The 19,283-nt window shown below is 35.6% G+C and overlaps 1 protein-coding gene across 1 annotated transcript in view; it reads left to right on the top strand.

Annotated features, from left to right (window-relative positions):
* The window catches only part of ZNF385D (zinc finger protein 385D), a gene marked incomplete in the record, with an annotated part of 956,631 nt that extends 938,953 nt beyond the window's left edge, over window positions 1-17,678 (top strand). The window contains 4 exon segments of the mRNA NM_001302426.1: window positions 1,631-1,864; window positions 13,177-13,355; window positions 14,779-14,880; window positions 17,395-17,678. Of these exon segments, the coding sequence (NP_001289355.1) occupies window positions 1,631-1,864; window positions 13,177-13,355; window positions 14,779-14,880; window positions 17,395-17,628 (749 nt within the window).
* Window positions 17,679-19,283: the final 1,605 nt, after the last annotated feature.

Below are 19,283 nucleotides of genomic sequence, written 5' to 3'. Positions count from 1 at the left end.
AAACTTAGTGTTAGGGTAATTTTACTTATTTTTCTCTAGCCACGAGACACAGATTTGCAGCATGATTTTGAAAACTTGGTAGGTGAATGTTCTTTATGACACTGAAAGAGACTTACTTGATGATCTTAGCAGGTAAATAAGTGATTGAAAGTGTGTGAAGTGTCAGGCAAAGGAAACAAGATCCAGATGAGTTTTTTTAATACAACAGCCCTTCAACAAGGATTCATTTCTCTTTTTATTGACTAGTGTTTCTGATGCCCTATTTAGAAAAGCAATAAAAAACCTCACCCATATTTTCACCCCTATGCCTGGATGAAAGGGGATATCCCAGTTAAGAGTCATTCTGTGGCTGCAGTCAACTCTTGGTAGTAATGAACTAACAAGAAGTAAGCATTTATGCAGACAACACTTAATTGCAGACAGACCACTGGTCCTTACATCCTTGCCAAGTCTCTTTATCATGGACTTTTCAGTGTAGCATTAGATAGTGACCATAGCAGTATATGGAATGAGAGACAGCTTCAATAGCAGATGTAGCTGGAGAGGCAGCCTAGGAATATTTTGGAGAGGAAGTTAAGAACTAGCTGAGAGGCAAAAAAAGTAGTATATGGGTAGATAGGATATGAGTGTAGAGCTTATTTGCAATTTGTTATTGGGTATGCCAAACATTGCTAACGTAACAGTGATTGGCATATTTGGAAGGGGAGCTGTGCATACCCAAGTAAAGTTAAGACAGGGTAGTTTTACTTTGGAGATTGATCTCTCCAGATTTAGCATCAGACTTTAGAGCCAGAAGGGTTGTAGAGTTACAGTGCATCAACATTTTCATGATCATTTAACTCTTAAAACAATGTGACAACAGCATGGTGTGGCCATCCTGCGAATTCCTTGTGAATAGTGGCTATTGATGTCTGAATATTTTTGCCACAAACTCCCTGCGCACAGCTTGGTACAGGGCATGTATTTAATAGATATGCTAGACTAGTATTCTTCTTCTTTTAATATTGATGATTTTTGTACCTTGTGTTGAATTGTAACTCTTTGCAAATAGAGCAAAGATTTTCTGAACTGTTGATCTGGTCAAAGCAATTATGGCATCAGGGTTCCAGTTGTTTTTTTTTTTTTTTTTTTTGTATAAGCATTTGCAAAAGGATCTGTACCTGTTTTTTAATTAAAAAAAGAAACAATGAAAGACAGAAGTAAAATAGATAAGTAGTAAAGAAAAATCAAAGTATCTTAAAAGCATTTATCTTCTATTTTAATTGTTTAAAAATCTAGAAAAAGCCATTTAGAAATATGTATTGAGAGACTACAATATATTATAAATATTGTTGTACTAAGGCTATGTGTTAACAAGAGAAATTTGTGGATATTTACCCCATAGAATATTTTTAACTTGTATTTATGTTGATGTTCAAGAATCATCTGAAAGTGTTATTTTAATACATGAAATTAAATATGGTCATCTATGTGAATTTTTTTATGAGGCTACTGATGCATCCTTGACAAACAGCAATTGCTAGCTGCTCTTATCATTATAAGCAGAATGCAATATTCATGATACATTCCTGAATAGGGAAAGATAATACCATTGTTTTTCCCCCTTTTTTCTGTGTTATTTTGAATACAGACGGTACTGCAGGGACACCAGCAATATCAACGACGACAACTGTGGAAATCCGCAAAAGCAGTGTTATGACAACTGAGATCACCTCTAAAGTGGAAAAAAGCCCAACGACAGCCACTGGCAATAGCTCATGTCCTTCTACTGAGACCGAGGAAGAAAAGGCAAAACGGCTTCTTTACTGTTCGCTATGCAAGGTTGCTGTCAACTCTGCCTCGCAGCTGGAGGCGCACAACAGTGGTGAGATGCAGTGATTTCTTTTTTGTTTCAACAGCTCTGCAATTATCTTCCTCTGAATAGATTAGATCTTTTGCAGCAGGGGACAAAGGGGTGGAGGAAAACTGGCAATTATTACATGGAAATCATTAACCATTAAAAAATAAAAATGACGAGCAAAGTGTCATTTATATAGGGGCAAGGGGTGGTTTCCAGGGCTTGAAGTCCATGGTGTGTGTGTGTGTGTGTGTTATTAAACATTAGGAGATAAAATGAAATATAATCCTAAAATGTGTTTTGCATTTATATGATTTCGTTTATTTATTTCCATGTATTTGCATCTAAATGACATTTTCTAAAACTGTACCCATAATATTGTCGCAAAATGTGTAGTTGCATGACTCTAAGCACCTTTGGTTAAAACCCCTGTATTTTGATTTTTATGAAAAAAATAATGTTATTTGGGCTAAATCTATGGAACCTGGACAATTAAACTTAAAAAAGTGTTTATTATGTGCCCATTCAGATGTGATTTCTAAATGTACTCTTTTTAGTTACTCTTTCCAACAACTTTGCAGTAGCTTAAAAATATTATTCTTTTCAATTGTTTGAAGCTCAGAGAAGGCACAGAACATAACCAATTAAGTGACAGAACCATGATTTGAACCCAGATCTGTCTGACTTCAACACTAATTCTCATAGCAGGGAGAGAAATACTGGAATACTGACAAGCCAGGATAAAATGCTCTCCCAATATACCCATATATTTTGGTTCCATCTTGCTGCTCTGTATGTGTGTATATATATATACCCCCTCATCTGTGTGTACACACACACACACACACACACACACACTCTCACAAACAATGATCAGCTTTTCTCTAAAGACTGGATTCATTGCCAAGATCAACTTTTCTCAAAAAGACTGGGTTCATTGCCAGGACTCTGTCAGCAACTATAATAGAAAAAGAATCATTTGTGAATCATACCCTGAGTTAATATTGCAGCTGTATGTTGAGTCATTGACCAGTCATTGTGCTGCACTGGTAATATTCAAGTATTGACTTCAAGACTCTAAGGATTAATAGCAGATGGAGAACAATTTCTTCAACACATACCTTCCTCCAGCATATAACGTTAGTTGTAATGAGAGAGTTCAGGAGTTCAGGTACTAAGAAACACAGAAAAGTACCTGGCCTTAAGGTAGAATCTATACCTTGCAGATTTTCCGTGTGTTTATTCATGCAAATACATTTCTTCTTGAACGCAAGATATTTGGGAGAGTATAAACATCATTGGTAGTCCATTTATTTCTCAAGAATCCTTGGTCATTCCGCATAGTGACTGAGAAACACATTCATTTTGAGAAAGCATCAATTTTGACAGATAAACACACCATGTCCTTTGAGACTAGAGTTTATCAAGAATTTTGGTGGGGTGTGGTGTTTTACACCTGTAATCTCAACACTTTGGCAGCTGGGGTAGGAGAATCATTTGAGACCAGGAATTTGAGACCAGCCTGGGCAACAAAGGGAGACCCCCATCTCCACAAAAAATTATGAAAAAAAATGTTAGCTGGGCATGCTGGCATGTGCCTGTAGTTGCAGCTACTCAGCAGGCTGAGGTGAGAGGATCTCTTGAACCTAGGAGGTTGAGGCTACAATGAGCCATGATCGCGCCACTGCACTCCAGCCTGGCTGACAGTGAGACCCTGTCTCAAAAAAAAAAAAAAAAAAAAAAATTGAGAGTTGTTCTTCTTGAATTCTTATTAGAAACATCTGATTAAGAAACAAAGAAGGAATTACTTGTCAAATTAGGGCAACATTTTTCCTATTCTACTTCCAGGTCCTTATCTCTACTTTGTGTGTCAAAATTACCCCAGAGCTTTAAAAATGTATGTACCCAAGCGCTATGCCCAGGGATTCTGATTATTATATCCAAGTCATGGGAAGCTGTAGTTTTTGGAGATAAATAAATAAATAAAACTTCAGTGTTTCGCAGGCAGAGCTGAGAACTATTATAACAATCTTATCCAAGAGTTTAAGGAGGTGAAATGTGGCTGTCACCCTTTACTTGAATTCCCTTATAAGAGTGTTCTCTCTGAACCTTAGGCCTAATCGGTGGACTACAGCCACTCGCCTTCTTTCTAAGCTTCTCCTTGGGTTGCCTTTTCCCTGTATTTTCCCTCCTGCATCTGAGATCTTTTTCTGTTTGAAAAGAACCCACTCCAAAATCCTGGCCTAATGCTCATTTTAGAGCTCTCCTTAGACTTGCACTAGCAAGCTGTGTCAGGACTAAAGGTAGCAAGGGAAGAAGAAAAGACATATAAATAGACGCTGTTTGACCCCCTCTGTCCACCATTTTTGATCTTCAGATTCAGCCCTATTATTTGTAACTTGAACAGTGTTGGAAGGCTCACCATGTCTAGGATTTCTTCCAGATGAGGATAAATGTGAATGCAATCTTACCTGCACTAAACAACTGCCACATGCATACTGGCTCCCTCTGTATCTTCTCCCTAGGGTGTGGTATGGGGAAATCCAGGGAACAAAATAAAGAAGAGAAAATCTAGAGATACCTGCTCTTCTGCCAGGAATACTAGCCAGAGATGTAGGATTCATCATATGATCATTGTGGTGTGTTTCAGTTTGGACTCCCTCAAAAGCAGATTTGGAGACAAGGATTTGAGGGCAAATAGTTTCTTAGGGAGGTGAAGGAGGTTAAGGGAGTGGGTAAAAGAAAGAGGGAAAGGAAGGCAGCCCAAACGGAATGCATGATTCAGCCAATTACCAAGTTGAACAATTGGGGCTGACCAAATGAAACTGTTAGACTTCTGGCCTGCACTCCGTTTCACTGTGTTAAACATCAAAACTTCTACTGGTCATGAAAAATGACAGAATTAAATTAATTCTGATTCTATTTCTTCATATTTATAATCACTGTGCTATCATTGTTAATTTATAACCTAATGTTTACATTTTTTTAAAAAAAGATGTAATACCACAGGGCTTAAATGCATGAACCGTGCCCTTGGTGAGCTCAAAGTATTTGGAACTGTTATGAACTTACTAATGACACAAAAACTTGTTACTGAATTTGTGTGTGTCTGGAGCTCATGTGGTGTCCATTATAAGATAAGTAATAAAAATCTGTGAATTTAATATACACTAAATCTTAACGGTAACCACATTAATTGTTTAAAATATAGACTAACAAAATATTTTTTAGGGAGTAGTCCTTTATCACTGATGTTATTTAGAGTTGCCAGATCATAGTGCTGGCAGAAAGTAGTTTGCCTAGGCCGTTTAGTTCATTTAATTGTTGTTTTCTAAATTCTCTTTAAATATACCCCACTATTGTCTGCATTCGGAGAAGACAGCAATCAATGCCCCACCTTTAGAACTCCACTGTTTCCTACACTTAGCCCTGCCCCTCTAATAGTGCTTCAGAAACACTTCTCTGCTTTCTTTCAGAGCCAGATATTAGAAAGCCAGTGTTAAGATTGGATTGTGTTTTCAGGGAACCAGGTTTGAAGGCCAATTCTGATCTGAAGCAGCCAGGCTGCAGGGTGGGGAAATGTTTCCCTTGCATCCGAATAATAGTTCTAATTGTTTTTCTTGTTTTTCCCCTTTAGAAACACATTATATACATAAAATAGGGTCTGTAGCATTAAGTATAGAAATGTGCATCTATGAGGGGAGCGCCAATGATCTTTCAAAACATGTTTTTCAATCTTAGAAAATGCATTCTGAATTCTAAACAAATGACCACAGCCAAATTTTGGGAATGCAACTTCCATTAAACACTGTCAGTGATATAGGACAGCAGAATGGACTAGAAGTGATAAGAGTTAAATTTTGCCCCCAGATATGCAGAGAACATTTCTATATGGACCTGGGCAAGTCAGTTGTCCTCTCTGGGCCTTTGTATATATCTGTCTTTCTATCTCTCTTTCTCTTTCTCTGTTGCTAATGGAGTTAAGAAGCCATAATGGCATTTTTAAGGATCAAATATTATGTCATGATTATTAGTATGACCACAGCTGCTCCTGGCATTATTTGGGGATCAACTGTGTTCTTTCATTCGCTTTCCCTTTGATTTTTCACTAGTGTGTAACCATTTGAAGTTGCAATTAATTGATATATATTCCATAAGATTGGAATACAGGATTTGAACAGAGGCATTCCTACTTTGATTTTTTTTTTAATTTGGAAAGGGAAGTACCTCTTTTGAGGTAACTAGTGGTGTTTACAACAGTCTAAGAATTTTTTAAACACCTTAAGAGTACATAGTCTTTTAAAGAGATTTGGAAGCCCTTCCCTTGACTTATATGCTATAGATACAAATATTACAAAAGATGTGTTTTTCTTTTTCTTTAAAAAAATTTCCCCCCACAAAAAAAAAATTCCCCCAAATATCCTAGTAGGTAGTGCTCTGCTTAGCTAATTTTGATGGTTTTCTCTGTATAATTTGAAAGAAAAAAAGAAAAAAACCTTTGAGATCGTTTACAGTTAAAGCTCATTACTAATTTAGCAACATTGGATAATTTTTGCTAAACACATCCTAGTTTTTGTCTTATATCTCTAGACAGAGTTTATTCTATCCCCTCACCAAGTTTCAATATGCAGAAAAGAGAGTTATCAAATGACAGACTTTACTAAATTTTAAAATGCTCAGAGGGTTCTAAACTTTTGCCTTAACAAAAGCAACAATGTAAAAAAGAAGGATGAGAAGATTGATTAAAATTTGTTGAGCAGATCAAAGTGTCAAGAATAATCCTTAAAACAATAAATGCATTTAATACATTTCAATAGAGCAGATAATTTCTTTTCAAAATAAATGAGGACATTGAAGCACAAAGAAACCTAAGCTCACACAGCTAATGGAGGCAAAATCTGTCCCGCACAATTCTAGAGCCTGAGCTCATAACTTTCTTTTTACAAATGAAAAAAAAAAGTTGTATTTGTTCATCAATCTGTATTGATATCTAATACCCCAGTTAATTTTCCTTGATTATCTACTATGTGTTAGACACAGAGAATACAACTATGAGCAAGACCTAGTCATTGTCTTCAAGAAGTCCATGTCTAATTGTGACTCTGTGTTCAGAAGTGAAATACATACTTGCTTCATGTGAAAAGCTCATTTAAGCCATTCAGCTGTGGTTAGTGTTCATGACCTTATTGCTATTAAGGCCCAAAGATTGTTTGCCACTTCCATTCAACATCTTCTAGGGTAATGATAAGGCTTCCCTTTAATTGAAAATAAAGATAGAGACTCGTCTATCACAATTCTTCTGTTGTAACTTCTTTAAACTTTCTACAAATGATGATGAAAACAGCCTCATAACTCCCTGTGCTCCACATGGCCATACAGGGCATATTTGAATATTGGAGCTGTACTATCTAAAATGGCAGCCACTAGCCTCAGGTGGCTATTTAAATTGAAATTAATTGCCAGTCCCATTTCTCTGTTGCGGTGCCCTCATCTCAAGTGGTTAAGAGCTACACATGGCTAATGGCTACCATATTAGCCATACATTTGTATAGATATAGAATATTTTTATCATCACAGAAGTTTCTAGGTACTAGAGCTATAATTCATAAATAATATGTTTGGGGGATTTTGATAGTAAATGATTTCAGGTATATTACCTAATAATAAGAATTATTACATCACTGTGAGCATTTAGGGTTTACTAATTTCACATTTGGTGACTTCTCACTGATTAACAACCAGAATGAGTGACTTCAGAAATGTGTCAAGATGCATTTTCTGGCTATGTTGTTTTATATGACTATTCTTGTTAAATGAGGTTTCAAGTGCAAAACAGTGGAAAGTTCAACCTGGGTCATTTTTCCCGTCTATGCCTCATATAAAATCACTGATATTTAAAACATTTCTGAAAGTATACATGTGAAAATGTGTTACTACTGAGGACTTGGAGCTTAAAGTTGATAGGTGGGTAGGCTTTTGCTTTTTACTTTATATTCTTTTGTGCTCTTTGAATTTTCTAGCAAGAACATCTGTTGCTTTCATTAACAAAATAAAAAATAAAACTAGTTTACACAAAATGCGAACAAAAGCACTGTTTTTATAAATAAGAGCATTATGTTGCAATTATACTATGGAAGTGTGATTAATTTGTCCATTTATTAATTGTTGCATGTTAATAAGTTTAAGACCTTTTCACTAGGCTTTCTTGGGGAATGGATATAAAAGCAATGTGGTATTTTCCATGGCCTTAAGGAAGGGCCTTGTTTTTAAGAAGAAATGGGTGCATATAAAGATTTTTCAGTGTGTGTCTAGAGAAGTGGGGGAGAGCCTTAGTGTTTTCTATAGTCACACTTTCAGGGCATTATGGATAAAGAAAGCTTTCTGGATGTCTGATATTTCTCTTCACAGGCTGGAATTTCAAGGCTTGCTGCTATATTAGTTCTCACATTTGTCTCCACTATCAGATAAGCCATGTGTTCTGCCCATTGGGTCCCTCAGCCTGCAGAGCTCTTCCCTGGGTTTCCTTTGGTCACAGGGTCCATTGTGCAGCTTGTCTCCTACCCCATAATGACTTCAGAGCTTTCCCTCCAGGACCATTTCTGAAAAAAGCATGCTTATTTTTTCCTCTGTTTTAGACTTCTTGTTTTCTTTGTCTCCATTTTCACCTTTCCAAATTGGACTTTGGATATATTACTGGTAAATCAGTGAATTACTTTCAACCAAGGAACTAACAGAAATGATAGAATTTTTTTTTTCTTATTTGGGGCAATATTTGGTCACCTGATACCTAGATGCCATTCCAGGTGCTTAATGTTTGTTGATATTCTGATAATGTAAACCAAAGTTTTCTTCTTTAGGAAAAAATTAACATGGAAAATGCTACTATATAGGAGGTCAACATAATAAAAGGTTAACTTGATATTTAGAGATTTTTAAAAGAACACATGGAAGTGTTTGATGCTAATTACACATTCCAGGTATGTAGATTTGAGAGAGCTTTCCTTCCTTAGTATACACAAGAGTTATAATGCTATTATACCAAATATCATAAACACCTTAGCAAAAAAAAAAAAAAAAAAAACAGCTTTGCATTTTGCTGTTTGTATGGAGACTGACCACTTTACTGCCCATTTATAAGCTGAATCATTGAACTTGTCAATATGATGGTAACTAAATTATTGCTGGCAATTGTATGAGTTTGTTAAAAATCTAGTCAAATGCTATTAAATAGTATTTAATGGGCCTTCTGAAAAACTAAACTTAAAGGTATTCAAATTTATTTTAGAGAGGGGCAAATTTTTCAGACTATACCAACTAGATTTCCCTATAAAGTAAACCCCTCTGAAACTTTCTTTGTAATTTTTAGAAAATAATTTGGCACTGTGAATCGAGAGACTTAAAAATAGTTATATTCTTTGTCCCTGTAATACCACTTATGAAAAGCTATCCCAAGGAAACAATCAAAAATGTGATGAAAGATTTAATGAGTAGGATGCTCATTACAACATAATTATATAGGGAAATAAAGGGAAATAATACAAATGTCTAATATTAGATAATGGTTAAATATATCATCTCGATGTATTACAAGTCTATGCTGTCATTAAAAATCATGTGCATTTCTAAAAGTATATATATAATTTCACAGGAATTTTATGCAAAGCCACTTTAGCTAACTTATTCCAACTTTTTAAAATGCACATGTACAAATAGAATATAAAAGACTGGTACATGATACCTATTATTAATATTTTTATATACCTCTAGTTGGTGAAATTAGGGGTTTTTTTCTTAAAATTTTTTAAAATTTATCTTATGACCTAATAAATTATTTCTAATGTATGATTTATTTAACTTTTTAGTCATTTGCCAGTTTTCTTGTTTACCTATCTTTCCTTTATGCCAGTACCAAACTTGAAAGCCAGCTAAAAAGAGGAATTGTAAGAAGGATGGGAAACGAAAGGGAAGTCTAACCCCTTGCCCCCATATTAACTTGATTTTAAGTGTAATATGTATCTTTCCCCCAAATACTCCAAAACGAACAATTAAGCAGAAAGCAAAAAAAAAAAAAAGAAGTAGGATTTCTTGGAGCCTTATGCCGTGCTGAATTTAGACTGTGGTTGGAGTATGATTTCACCTTTCAGAAATCATGAAGCTTCAGGTGAAGGTATTTGTCAGTACCAGCCTTTTAAAGGTGATAAAAGAAAAATAGTCCACTTAGCTCCTTGCAGAGTCTCTCCTCAGAGGAAGGAATGTAGTGCAGAAGTAGACTTATGAGTGCCTAGCTGAGCCATCACGAAAGAAGGGACAGCCTTGCAAGATGTTTACGTGATGTTGAAACCAGAGGAGACCACCGGCCGCACAGAGCCATATCTTCGCAAAGTGTCACCATTCGTGGCACTCTGCTCAGCAAAAAAAGCATTATGAGAAAAAGCAGGGGGTGGGGGTGCGGGGATGGAAGGAGAATTGTAGACTCAAATTCCAAGTTTAGAAAAGACAGTATTAACAAAATAGAAAATTAAAGATTTGTGTGTAACTGAATTCAGGTGGCTTAGAAATTCTTAGTGAATTTCTAAGGAACTTAGCTAGAAATCTACTTTCTTTCTGCCAGGGACTTCAAGTAATGCTGGCTTTGTGACCACGAGCTAGTAACTTAGTCTTTCTGAGTCTCAGTTTATTATCTCCTAAATGGGGATAATAATAGCACCCAGCTCATAGGGTAGCTGTGAGCAGGTAAAAAACTTAGCACAGTATCTGAAACATATTACAGATTTAATACAAAGGGGTTCTTCTAATACTAATTATGTTTATATTATTAATGCACATTTTATCTCATACATTTAAATGCTTTATAATTAAGAATACATTTTCCTAAATTTTAGCTGTATTTGGAGGAAATACAGCTACACTTACTGCCTACTCAAGCTTTAAGATCTTATAAAACTATCTAATAGTTATTGAATTATGATTGACAATATGTTACTAAATGTATGAGGTTACACTGTTTAAAAGTTCTACTCCATTTAATGGTGAATAGTAACCCTAGACTCAATAGTTATTAATTGAAGTTCCCTTCCCCAATGTTGCCACATTTTTAATCATATGTATACCTGTGTGTGTGTGCATGTGCATGTGTGTGTAAGTGTATGTTTATAAGGTATGGGTATATTTAATTGTCCTATCTTTTCTAGCTTCTATGGAGAGACTATACTTAAATAATAATTCGAACAACCCAATGACTTTCTGAAAAGATGGGTATTTCTAAAATGTTCACATATGTCCCATTTCTATTCTTCCTCTAAAAAACATGACATAGATGGGTCTTAGCTTGCCAAAGATATTCTGAGAAGCACCATATTTTCTGAATCTTTGCCTGCTATTGCTAAGCCCTACTACTGGGGCCAAATCTCTTAAATTTTCCATTATCTCCTGAATACTTAATACTCAATGCTAAGACAAGCCACCTATGTCTGGCTTTTTTCTCTTCCCAATCAACATAAACTACTTAAGTATTATTGAATAGGTTAAAATAGTATTTGGACCCATTCAGCTTCCACCTATGAAACACCAGCTACCAATCACAGATGATATTAACCAAAAGTGAATTTGGAATGCCTCAAGAAAATCAGGATGAGGGTCAATCTCCAACTGGCTTCTTAAGCATTCATAAACTAAACTAGCCCTACTAATAATGCTTCTCAGTGTCACTGAAGGAGCTGCATAGAAACATTTTGAGTAAAATCATCTGTTAGGATAAAGAAGTTTTCATAATCATTTACATATTTTGTTTCTTGCTCCCTAGGACTATTTTTTCTTTGCCCTCCTCCCACTTATGTCATCTTCAGCTCCCACTTATGTCATTTGCAGCTGCAGCGGAAAGCATTTGTGCTCACTATATTGCAAAGGAGGTGACTGAAATAAGCTCCCGTGAAGCATCACAGTCATTACACTGGAGCAGTTCTCTGGTTCCACGTTTCAATTCGTCCTATCTTCCTGCGAGATACTGACTTTTTCCTTTCTCTAATGTGTTGAAATATGAACATTTTAATAAGAATGGAAAAGAATATGGATATTTAAAATAGGCCATCTAGGTTGTAAGAATGAATACTTTTTACATTGGACTCAGTAAAAAGTAATCATTTTGAAGAAGGGAAACATGTGGCTAGAAACCTGTTTAATTTATTTATTGTCCCTTACTTAATATAATGTGATCTGCAGTGACCTCGAGTGCCCTTCACAATATATTTTCCTCATTAACATTTAGTGGTTCTGGGAAGCTGGCCTGTAACTCAGAAGTTAGGAATCATTTCTTTAATGGTTGCAGAATGTACAATCTAATCCATTCAAGTAGGCAGGGGAAACTACTACCAAATATTTCTAAAATCAGAATGGCAGAAAGAACACAAATGATTATAAAAGAAAATGTCACAGAAAAAACACATGACCAAGTGAAAAAAATGAAGAATACTTATCAACTCTAAAAAGAAAAGAAATTTTGTGCAAAATTTTCAGAGAAAACTGCCATTATGAACAGTATGTAACTACAGTGATCTCAAGAAAACAAAACACAAATGGGTTGTTAACGGTTGACAATTAGAGTTACATGAATGATGTGTGAAGGTCTGAAGATGTTGTTTATTAAAAGGAAGCAGTTATCCATCGTGTATATGCTTGGGTTACGAGTCCACCCCTCATCTTCTCGGTCATTTGTTTACATAGCCCACCTGTGTGGGCTTCACTATTCTAATATGGATTTGTTTTTTAGAGTCATTAACCTGTTTATACTATTACTCTCTCTTTGAACCTAAAATACATAGCCACGAAAGCTTGTTTGTATTCTGTTTAGAAAGTGGGTATTTAATTAGTGCCACTTCTATAAACACACCATGTTTAAACTGATTACACTTGTTATACATCACCTCCAGCTATATCTTTAGCAAATAAGTGACTCTTCCTCGTCAGGTATCATTTATGTCTTGTTAGTATCAAGAGGAAATGAAATGAAGTCACACCCATTTCATTTCCCCTCAGGACTCTAAAGTTTAGTTACTATACTAACGGTGCTTGTTTGTAATGCGGAGCATTAGAAAAAAAATGAATAATTTAATAACATTATATAAAGTGATGAAAGCACATTGTTACAGTCTGCTGTATCATGTATATACTTCTGCCCATAATGCCAGGAAAAACTGCACTAAAATGAGGCATCAGATTTTGTTATTGTACTGTTTCTTAAAGGTATATACTAGCTAAGATTTTTTTTCCTCCCATCCTACCTCCTTCTCTCCCTCCCTTCTTTCCTCCCTCCTTTCCTTCCTTCATTTCAATATTCCTGACAGGTACTAAGCACAAAACCATGTTAGAAGCCCGGAATGGAAGTGGCACTATCAAAGCCTTTCCTAGGGCAGGAGTGAAAGGCAAAGGACCTGTTAATAAAGGAAACACAGGCCTCCAAAATAAAACATTTCACTGTGAAATCTGTGATGTGCACGTCAACTCGGAAACGCAACTTAAACAGGTAAACAGCACGTATTCTAGGAATGAAAACCAACAAGGGACAGCCTTATAAGCAGGATGTGTGTGCTTCCTTCCTTTTTATTTCTGTCTTTCTGTCCCATTCACCCATCTATTCATCCATCCCTCCATCTGCCCATCTGTTAACCCACTTATCTTCCCTTCACTGTTCTGATTTATTTATACTTATTTTAGTTACTTGAGGAAATACTAAAATGTAATAGATTCTAGAATCTTTCAGAAATTGTTGGCTGTGAGTTTTTACTATTCTTGTATATGAAGAGTGGGTGGAGAAGGGATATCAGGTCTTTTCTCTACTAGATTTTCCACTCAAAAGTGTTGATTTTCTTTAAAGATCAACTTGCAGTATTCTGTTTTAATTTGTTTAGATATTTACGTGCTACAAGTAATTTTATACTGAGCTATTCTTTCATTTTATGTGTTTTATTATATGGTGTTGTTCTGTATGTTTAGATCTTGCAGCCACCTGCAATAGGAATGACTAATCATGTCGTGTTCATTTTTACTATGAATAGTCTTCCAAAGAGATCATTTATACATTGCCAGCTAAACGTTCAGCCCTCATGTTGTATTTTGTTTTGTATATATGTACAATATTTTGCTGATTTTATGCACCTTAGTTATTTATCTTTAGAATTTAAGGGTTTGACATTTGACTGTACAAATGTGAGGATAAACATTAGTATGGAAATAAATTCATTCGTTCCTGGGCATCTTTGTTTATTTGCATGTAAAATTCCTTTAGACATTCCTTTCCTTTGTAAATGTTTTTCAAAAAAAAAAAAAGAGATGTGTGTAGTGATAAGAAGAAAAGCTAGGAAAAAAAAAAGACACTACTATTTGTTTAAAAATACACTAAAATAGGCTGGGCGCAGTGGCTCACGCCTGTAATCTCAGCACTTTGGGAGGCTGAGGTGGGTGTATCAAGAGGTCAAGAGTTCAAGATCAGCCTGGCCAAGATGGTGAAACCCCATCTCTACTAAAAATACAAAGAATTAGCTGGGCATGGTGGTGGGCACCTGTAGTCTCAGCTACTTGGGAGGCTGAGGCAGATAATTGCTTGAACCCGGGAGGCAGAGGTTGCACTTAACTGAGATCGCGCCACTGCACTTCAGCCTGGGTAGCAGAGTGAGACTCCATCTCAAAAAAAAAAAAATATATATATATATATATATATATATGTATATATATAATAGTATATATATATACGTATATATATATGGATAGCATAAAAATATATATCCTCAAGGCATCAGAATCTCAGGACAAAAGTGCAGATCTTTTATTTTTGTCTTTCTGAAACTTGCATGAAATAATGAATATCTTTCTCCAGGTTAAAGCAATATTTGTGAGAGGTTTTTGCAGATGATTTTTTTAAAGCTGTCATTTTCAATTACTTTTAATAGCACATTAGCAGTAGAAGGCACAAAGACAGAGCTGCTGGGAAGCCCCCGAAACCTAAATACAGTCCTTACAACAAACTACAGAAGACAGCACATCCACTGGGGGTGAGTGTCATTTTGCAAGAGTCCAGCCTCTCTTCCCAAATGGAATTATTGGTTTCTTGATTTGTTCTGGCATTTTGCCACCTTTAACCACAGCCCAGTACCTTTTACCTTTTTGAGTTGAGTTCAGATTTATCATAGATCATAGGGAAAAGAGAAAAACCAAACTCTTTTGAGTCAAGTAAGTAATCCCATGAAATCTGGTCTTGATGTAAGTTAGTACTTTTGGAAAGAAGGTCAGGAAAAAACAAATTCATGTGTATCTTTTTTAATGTGTTTAAGAGACAAAATATTGGTGTTGTTGGTATTCTCAACAATCTTGGATTTTGAATAACAGTCAAGGACATTCCATAAAACCCAGGAAATATTTTGTAGGAATTTCCTCTCCCCATGACTGCAAATAAGCTTTTCATATTGCTAAGTATACTATTATAATGTCCTGACCTGGATATTTTGGTAGGACTTTAGAGGAATCCTGTGAAACCTCCTGACATTGTAGATGAATATTGATGAACATGTATATTATTTTGTTTTGTTAGTTTGTTTCTGGTTGAAGTGACCATAGCTTTCATCAGAGAGACTCAGAGCTCAATGAAAAGTTAAGAACAACTGTTCTATAATATAAGCTAAATTGTGCATTTTGAAACATTTATTCAAAATAGATCTTATTACTATTGGATGCTATTATGTGCTGCTGACACATGAAAACGTAAATAAAGGAAAACTGCAATTATCTATTATGAGACCCCAGTACAAGCTGTCCTGTTAGTTTAGTAGCATTGCCCATTTTTGTTCAAATGAAGTTATTTTAATTTTGTATCCTGAAACTTTGCTGAAGTTGTTTATGAGCTTAAGGATCTTTTGGGCCAAGACTATAGATTTTTCTAGATATAGGATCATTTTGTCTGCAAACAAGGATAGTTTGACTTCTTCTCTTCCTATCTGGATTCCCTTTATGTTCTTCTCTTGCCCAACTGCCCTGGCCAGGACTTCCAATACTATGTTGAATAGGAGTGGTGAGAGAGGACACCTTGTGTTGTGCTGATTTTTAAGGGTAATGCTTCCAGCTTTTGCCCATACAGTATGATGTTGGTTGTGGGTTTGTCATACACGGCTCTTATTATTTTGAGATGTGTTCCCTCATTACATGGTTTATTGAGAGTTTTATCATGAAGGGGTGTTGAATTTTATTGAAAGCCTTTTCTGCATCCATTGAGATAATCATGTGTTTTTGTCTTTAGTTCTGTTTACGTGATGAATCACAATTATTGATTTGCATATGTTGAACCAACCTCTCATCCCAGAGATAAAGCCAAATTGATTGTGGTGGCTAAGCTTTTTGATGTGCTGCTGGATTTGGTTTACCAGTATTTTGTTGAGTTTTGCATCGATGTTCATCAAGGATATTGGCCTGAAGTTTTGTTTTTTTGTTGTGTCTCTGCCACGTTTTGGTATCAGGATGATGCTGGCCTCATAGAATGAGTTAGGGAGAAGTTCCTCCTCAATTTTGGGAGATGAAATAATCTGTACATCAAGGCATGACACAAATTTACCTATATAACAAACCTGTATATGTACCCTTGAACTTAAAATAAAAGTTTAAAAAAGTAAAGTTACTTTACCTTTCTGTAAAGACACAATTTTAGCTGCATTGGGAGGTGAAGAATTCTGCACAGTGCTTCAGCACCACTAGTCATAACCCTGAATGCTATCTCTGTCCAGCATAGATGCAGCTTTTGACAATCAAGTGAATGGTTCTTAAATAAACGGAGTAGTCAAAATTGTGTTGCTATTAGTATACAAACCCTCCTTCTTCACTATGACTGTGTTACTGACTCCACAAATGGGAACATTCTCTCAGTGAGAACAGGTATTTTATTGATGTTACTAGCCAGAGAATGAACTGGCTTTGTAGAGAAGGATTGAGAAAATGTGGTTACCATTTGCACGAAGAAAAAGTGGAACGTGTCAAAATTTAGGGGAGAAAAGGTATTTTTGGTTGTTTTTTAAATTTCTCAATTGAAAGTGGAATTTTATTGTTTTTATTTATTTTGAATAGTACCTCATACAATTGGAAACAACATTCTCTATGTAACCCAGGTTACACCCTTGGCTAGTCGAATGGCATTTGACAGCATTAAAAATCTCTTTAGAAATATATGCTCTTTAGTAGTTAATGTATGTGTAAAGGGTGATAAAAATATTCTATATTTTCTCATGATGAATACTTTCCTCTGGAAGTATAATTTTCAACAAACATATAATAAAATAAGGTTGCTGAGTACTTTTCTGGAGAACTTTTCAAGCATTCCTGGTTGGCCATTTTCAGGTATCTTCCAGCTCTTCCAAAGGGAAAATGTTCTATACTTCCCATTTTCTTTGTTGTCAGTTCACAAGTGTGAAGCTTTTTTCTTTATAGTTGTTTACTGCTATATTTTAAAAGCTCCCTGCCATTTTGGGTTTTAAGTACAAATTCCAAAACTGATGTTTTTTTACAATATTTTTTCTCCCTTGCAGGTAAAATTAGTATTTTCAAAAGAACCTTCAAAGCCATTGGCTCCACGAATTCTACCAAATCCTCTAGCAGCTGCAGCAGCCGCAGCAGCAGTGGCAGTGAGTTCCCCCTTCAGTCTTCGAACTGCTCCAGCAGCAACACTGTTCCAGACTTCTGCGCTTCCTCCGGCACTCCTGCGGCCAGCTCCTGGACCCATTCGGACCGCCCACACTCCTGTGCTGTTTGCTCCTTACTAAATTCCAAATAGGAGTAATTGTACTGCAATAATTTTTCAAAAAACAAAAAACAAAACAAACAAAAGAGAACTATGCAGTGTTTATTTATAGTTTAAAGTATATCTGAAGAGCCAGGACTTTTGATAGTGAATTGAAAAGGTTATAAAAAAGTGGGGGAGGTTTGGGGGTGGGAGGGAGGGAGTGGTATTTTCTCCAAATTAAAGCATTCCTCTTGAACGTTGATTGTTTTAGAAGTGATCTCCAGCATTGATTTGTAGTGGTATCTAGACCTTCTGAAGCCTCTGTGACTGTGCTTTTGGGCACCTATTTCCCTCTGCATTGTCTTTCCTGCTTTATGAAACAACTATACATTGTCTAAGGGCATTAACTGGTTCCGATGTATATAAAATAATTTACTCTGTAGATTAAAATCATACAAAAAAAGGAAAAAAAAAAAACAAAAACAAAAGCAACACTGTGAATAGTACTACCCGTGCTGGTCCTCTTGCTATGACGGCAATTACTGGGTATTTATCCCAACAAAAGTAGATACAGTAGATGTCTTGTAAAACAATAGTGCTGTGTCTCAATCTATGCCACTAGGTTTTAAAGAATTGCAAAGGTAGAATGAACAACTATTTCATACCGATAAGCAGTCAAAAAATAAACATACACCAGATGGTGTCATGGAGGTCTCCCTGGTCAGCATTCTCCCCTCCTATCTAGCTTGAAGATATAACAGGGCTAAGCTTAGAGATGGAGGAGGCATTAATAAAGGTGACTTCTTATAAAGTAGTAACTTCCCACCCTGAAGATATATTGCTGGAAACAGGGAAGTGTTTATAATGAACCTATATCTGAAAACAGAGAAACCCATGCATCATGAGTGTTAAGAAAGAAATCAGTACAACTCTTCTGTTTCAAGGATGAAGGATCATAACCTAGAATGATAATGCAAAGTAAAGATCTTTCATTTAGTACATATCCAGTAAAAACGGAGAATGTTGCATCTCTGCAGTATCCCCTTTATATCATACCAGTAGGGTTGTTTCTTAGGCAAAGGTTTCTGCTTTAAGTATGATGGTAGAATTAAGCATTAGCTATTTTTATGGGTTTTTCTTGTTTTTTAGATTTCCTGCTGACATGATATAAACAATTAATATATATTTAAATGTTAATAACAACAGGAAATATGAATCTGAGTTAATTGCACACCAATGACATAGTGTTAAAAAATACTGGTAAGTTCCACTCGACAATTATTTCTCCAGTGGAGTTGTGAGATACTGACAGCCTTTGATATTCACCATCAGGCTGAAAGAAGTTGATGTTTTACCTTTAAAACAAGATTTATCAGGGGTATATATAAATATATGTATATTGTATATATGTTAGAAAGATTAAGAGAATAAGTTATAAAAAGAAAAAATCTATATAAAATAATTATATAACCATCCAGTGTTACATGTTATCATTAAATTGGTAACAAATGGCATAAAAATAGCTGTGCCTTTAATTTGTGATAAAGGCTATTTGCTTTTTCCCATAGAAAGCTGACATATACCTATCAAAATGGTGGGGTTTGATGCAGCCAGTCTGTTGCATTAATAGGAGCAATGACACTGAAACTTAGAATAATGACAAAACATACATGATTTAGGTTTAGAGAAAAAAAC

Source organism: Pan troglodytes, chromosome 2 (assembly GCF_028858775.2).
Source record: "Pan troglodytes isolate AG18354 chromosome 2, NHGRI_mPanTro3-v2.0_pri, whole genome shotgun sequence".
NCBI classification, from domain to species: Eukaryota; Metazoa; Chordata; class Mammalia; order Primates; family Hominidae; genus Pan; species Pan troglodytes.
Note: the sequence above shows the minus strand (reverse complement) of the source record. Positions and strands in the feature narration are given on the sequence as shown.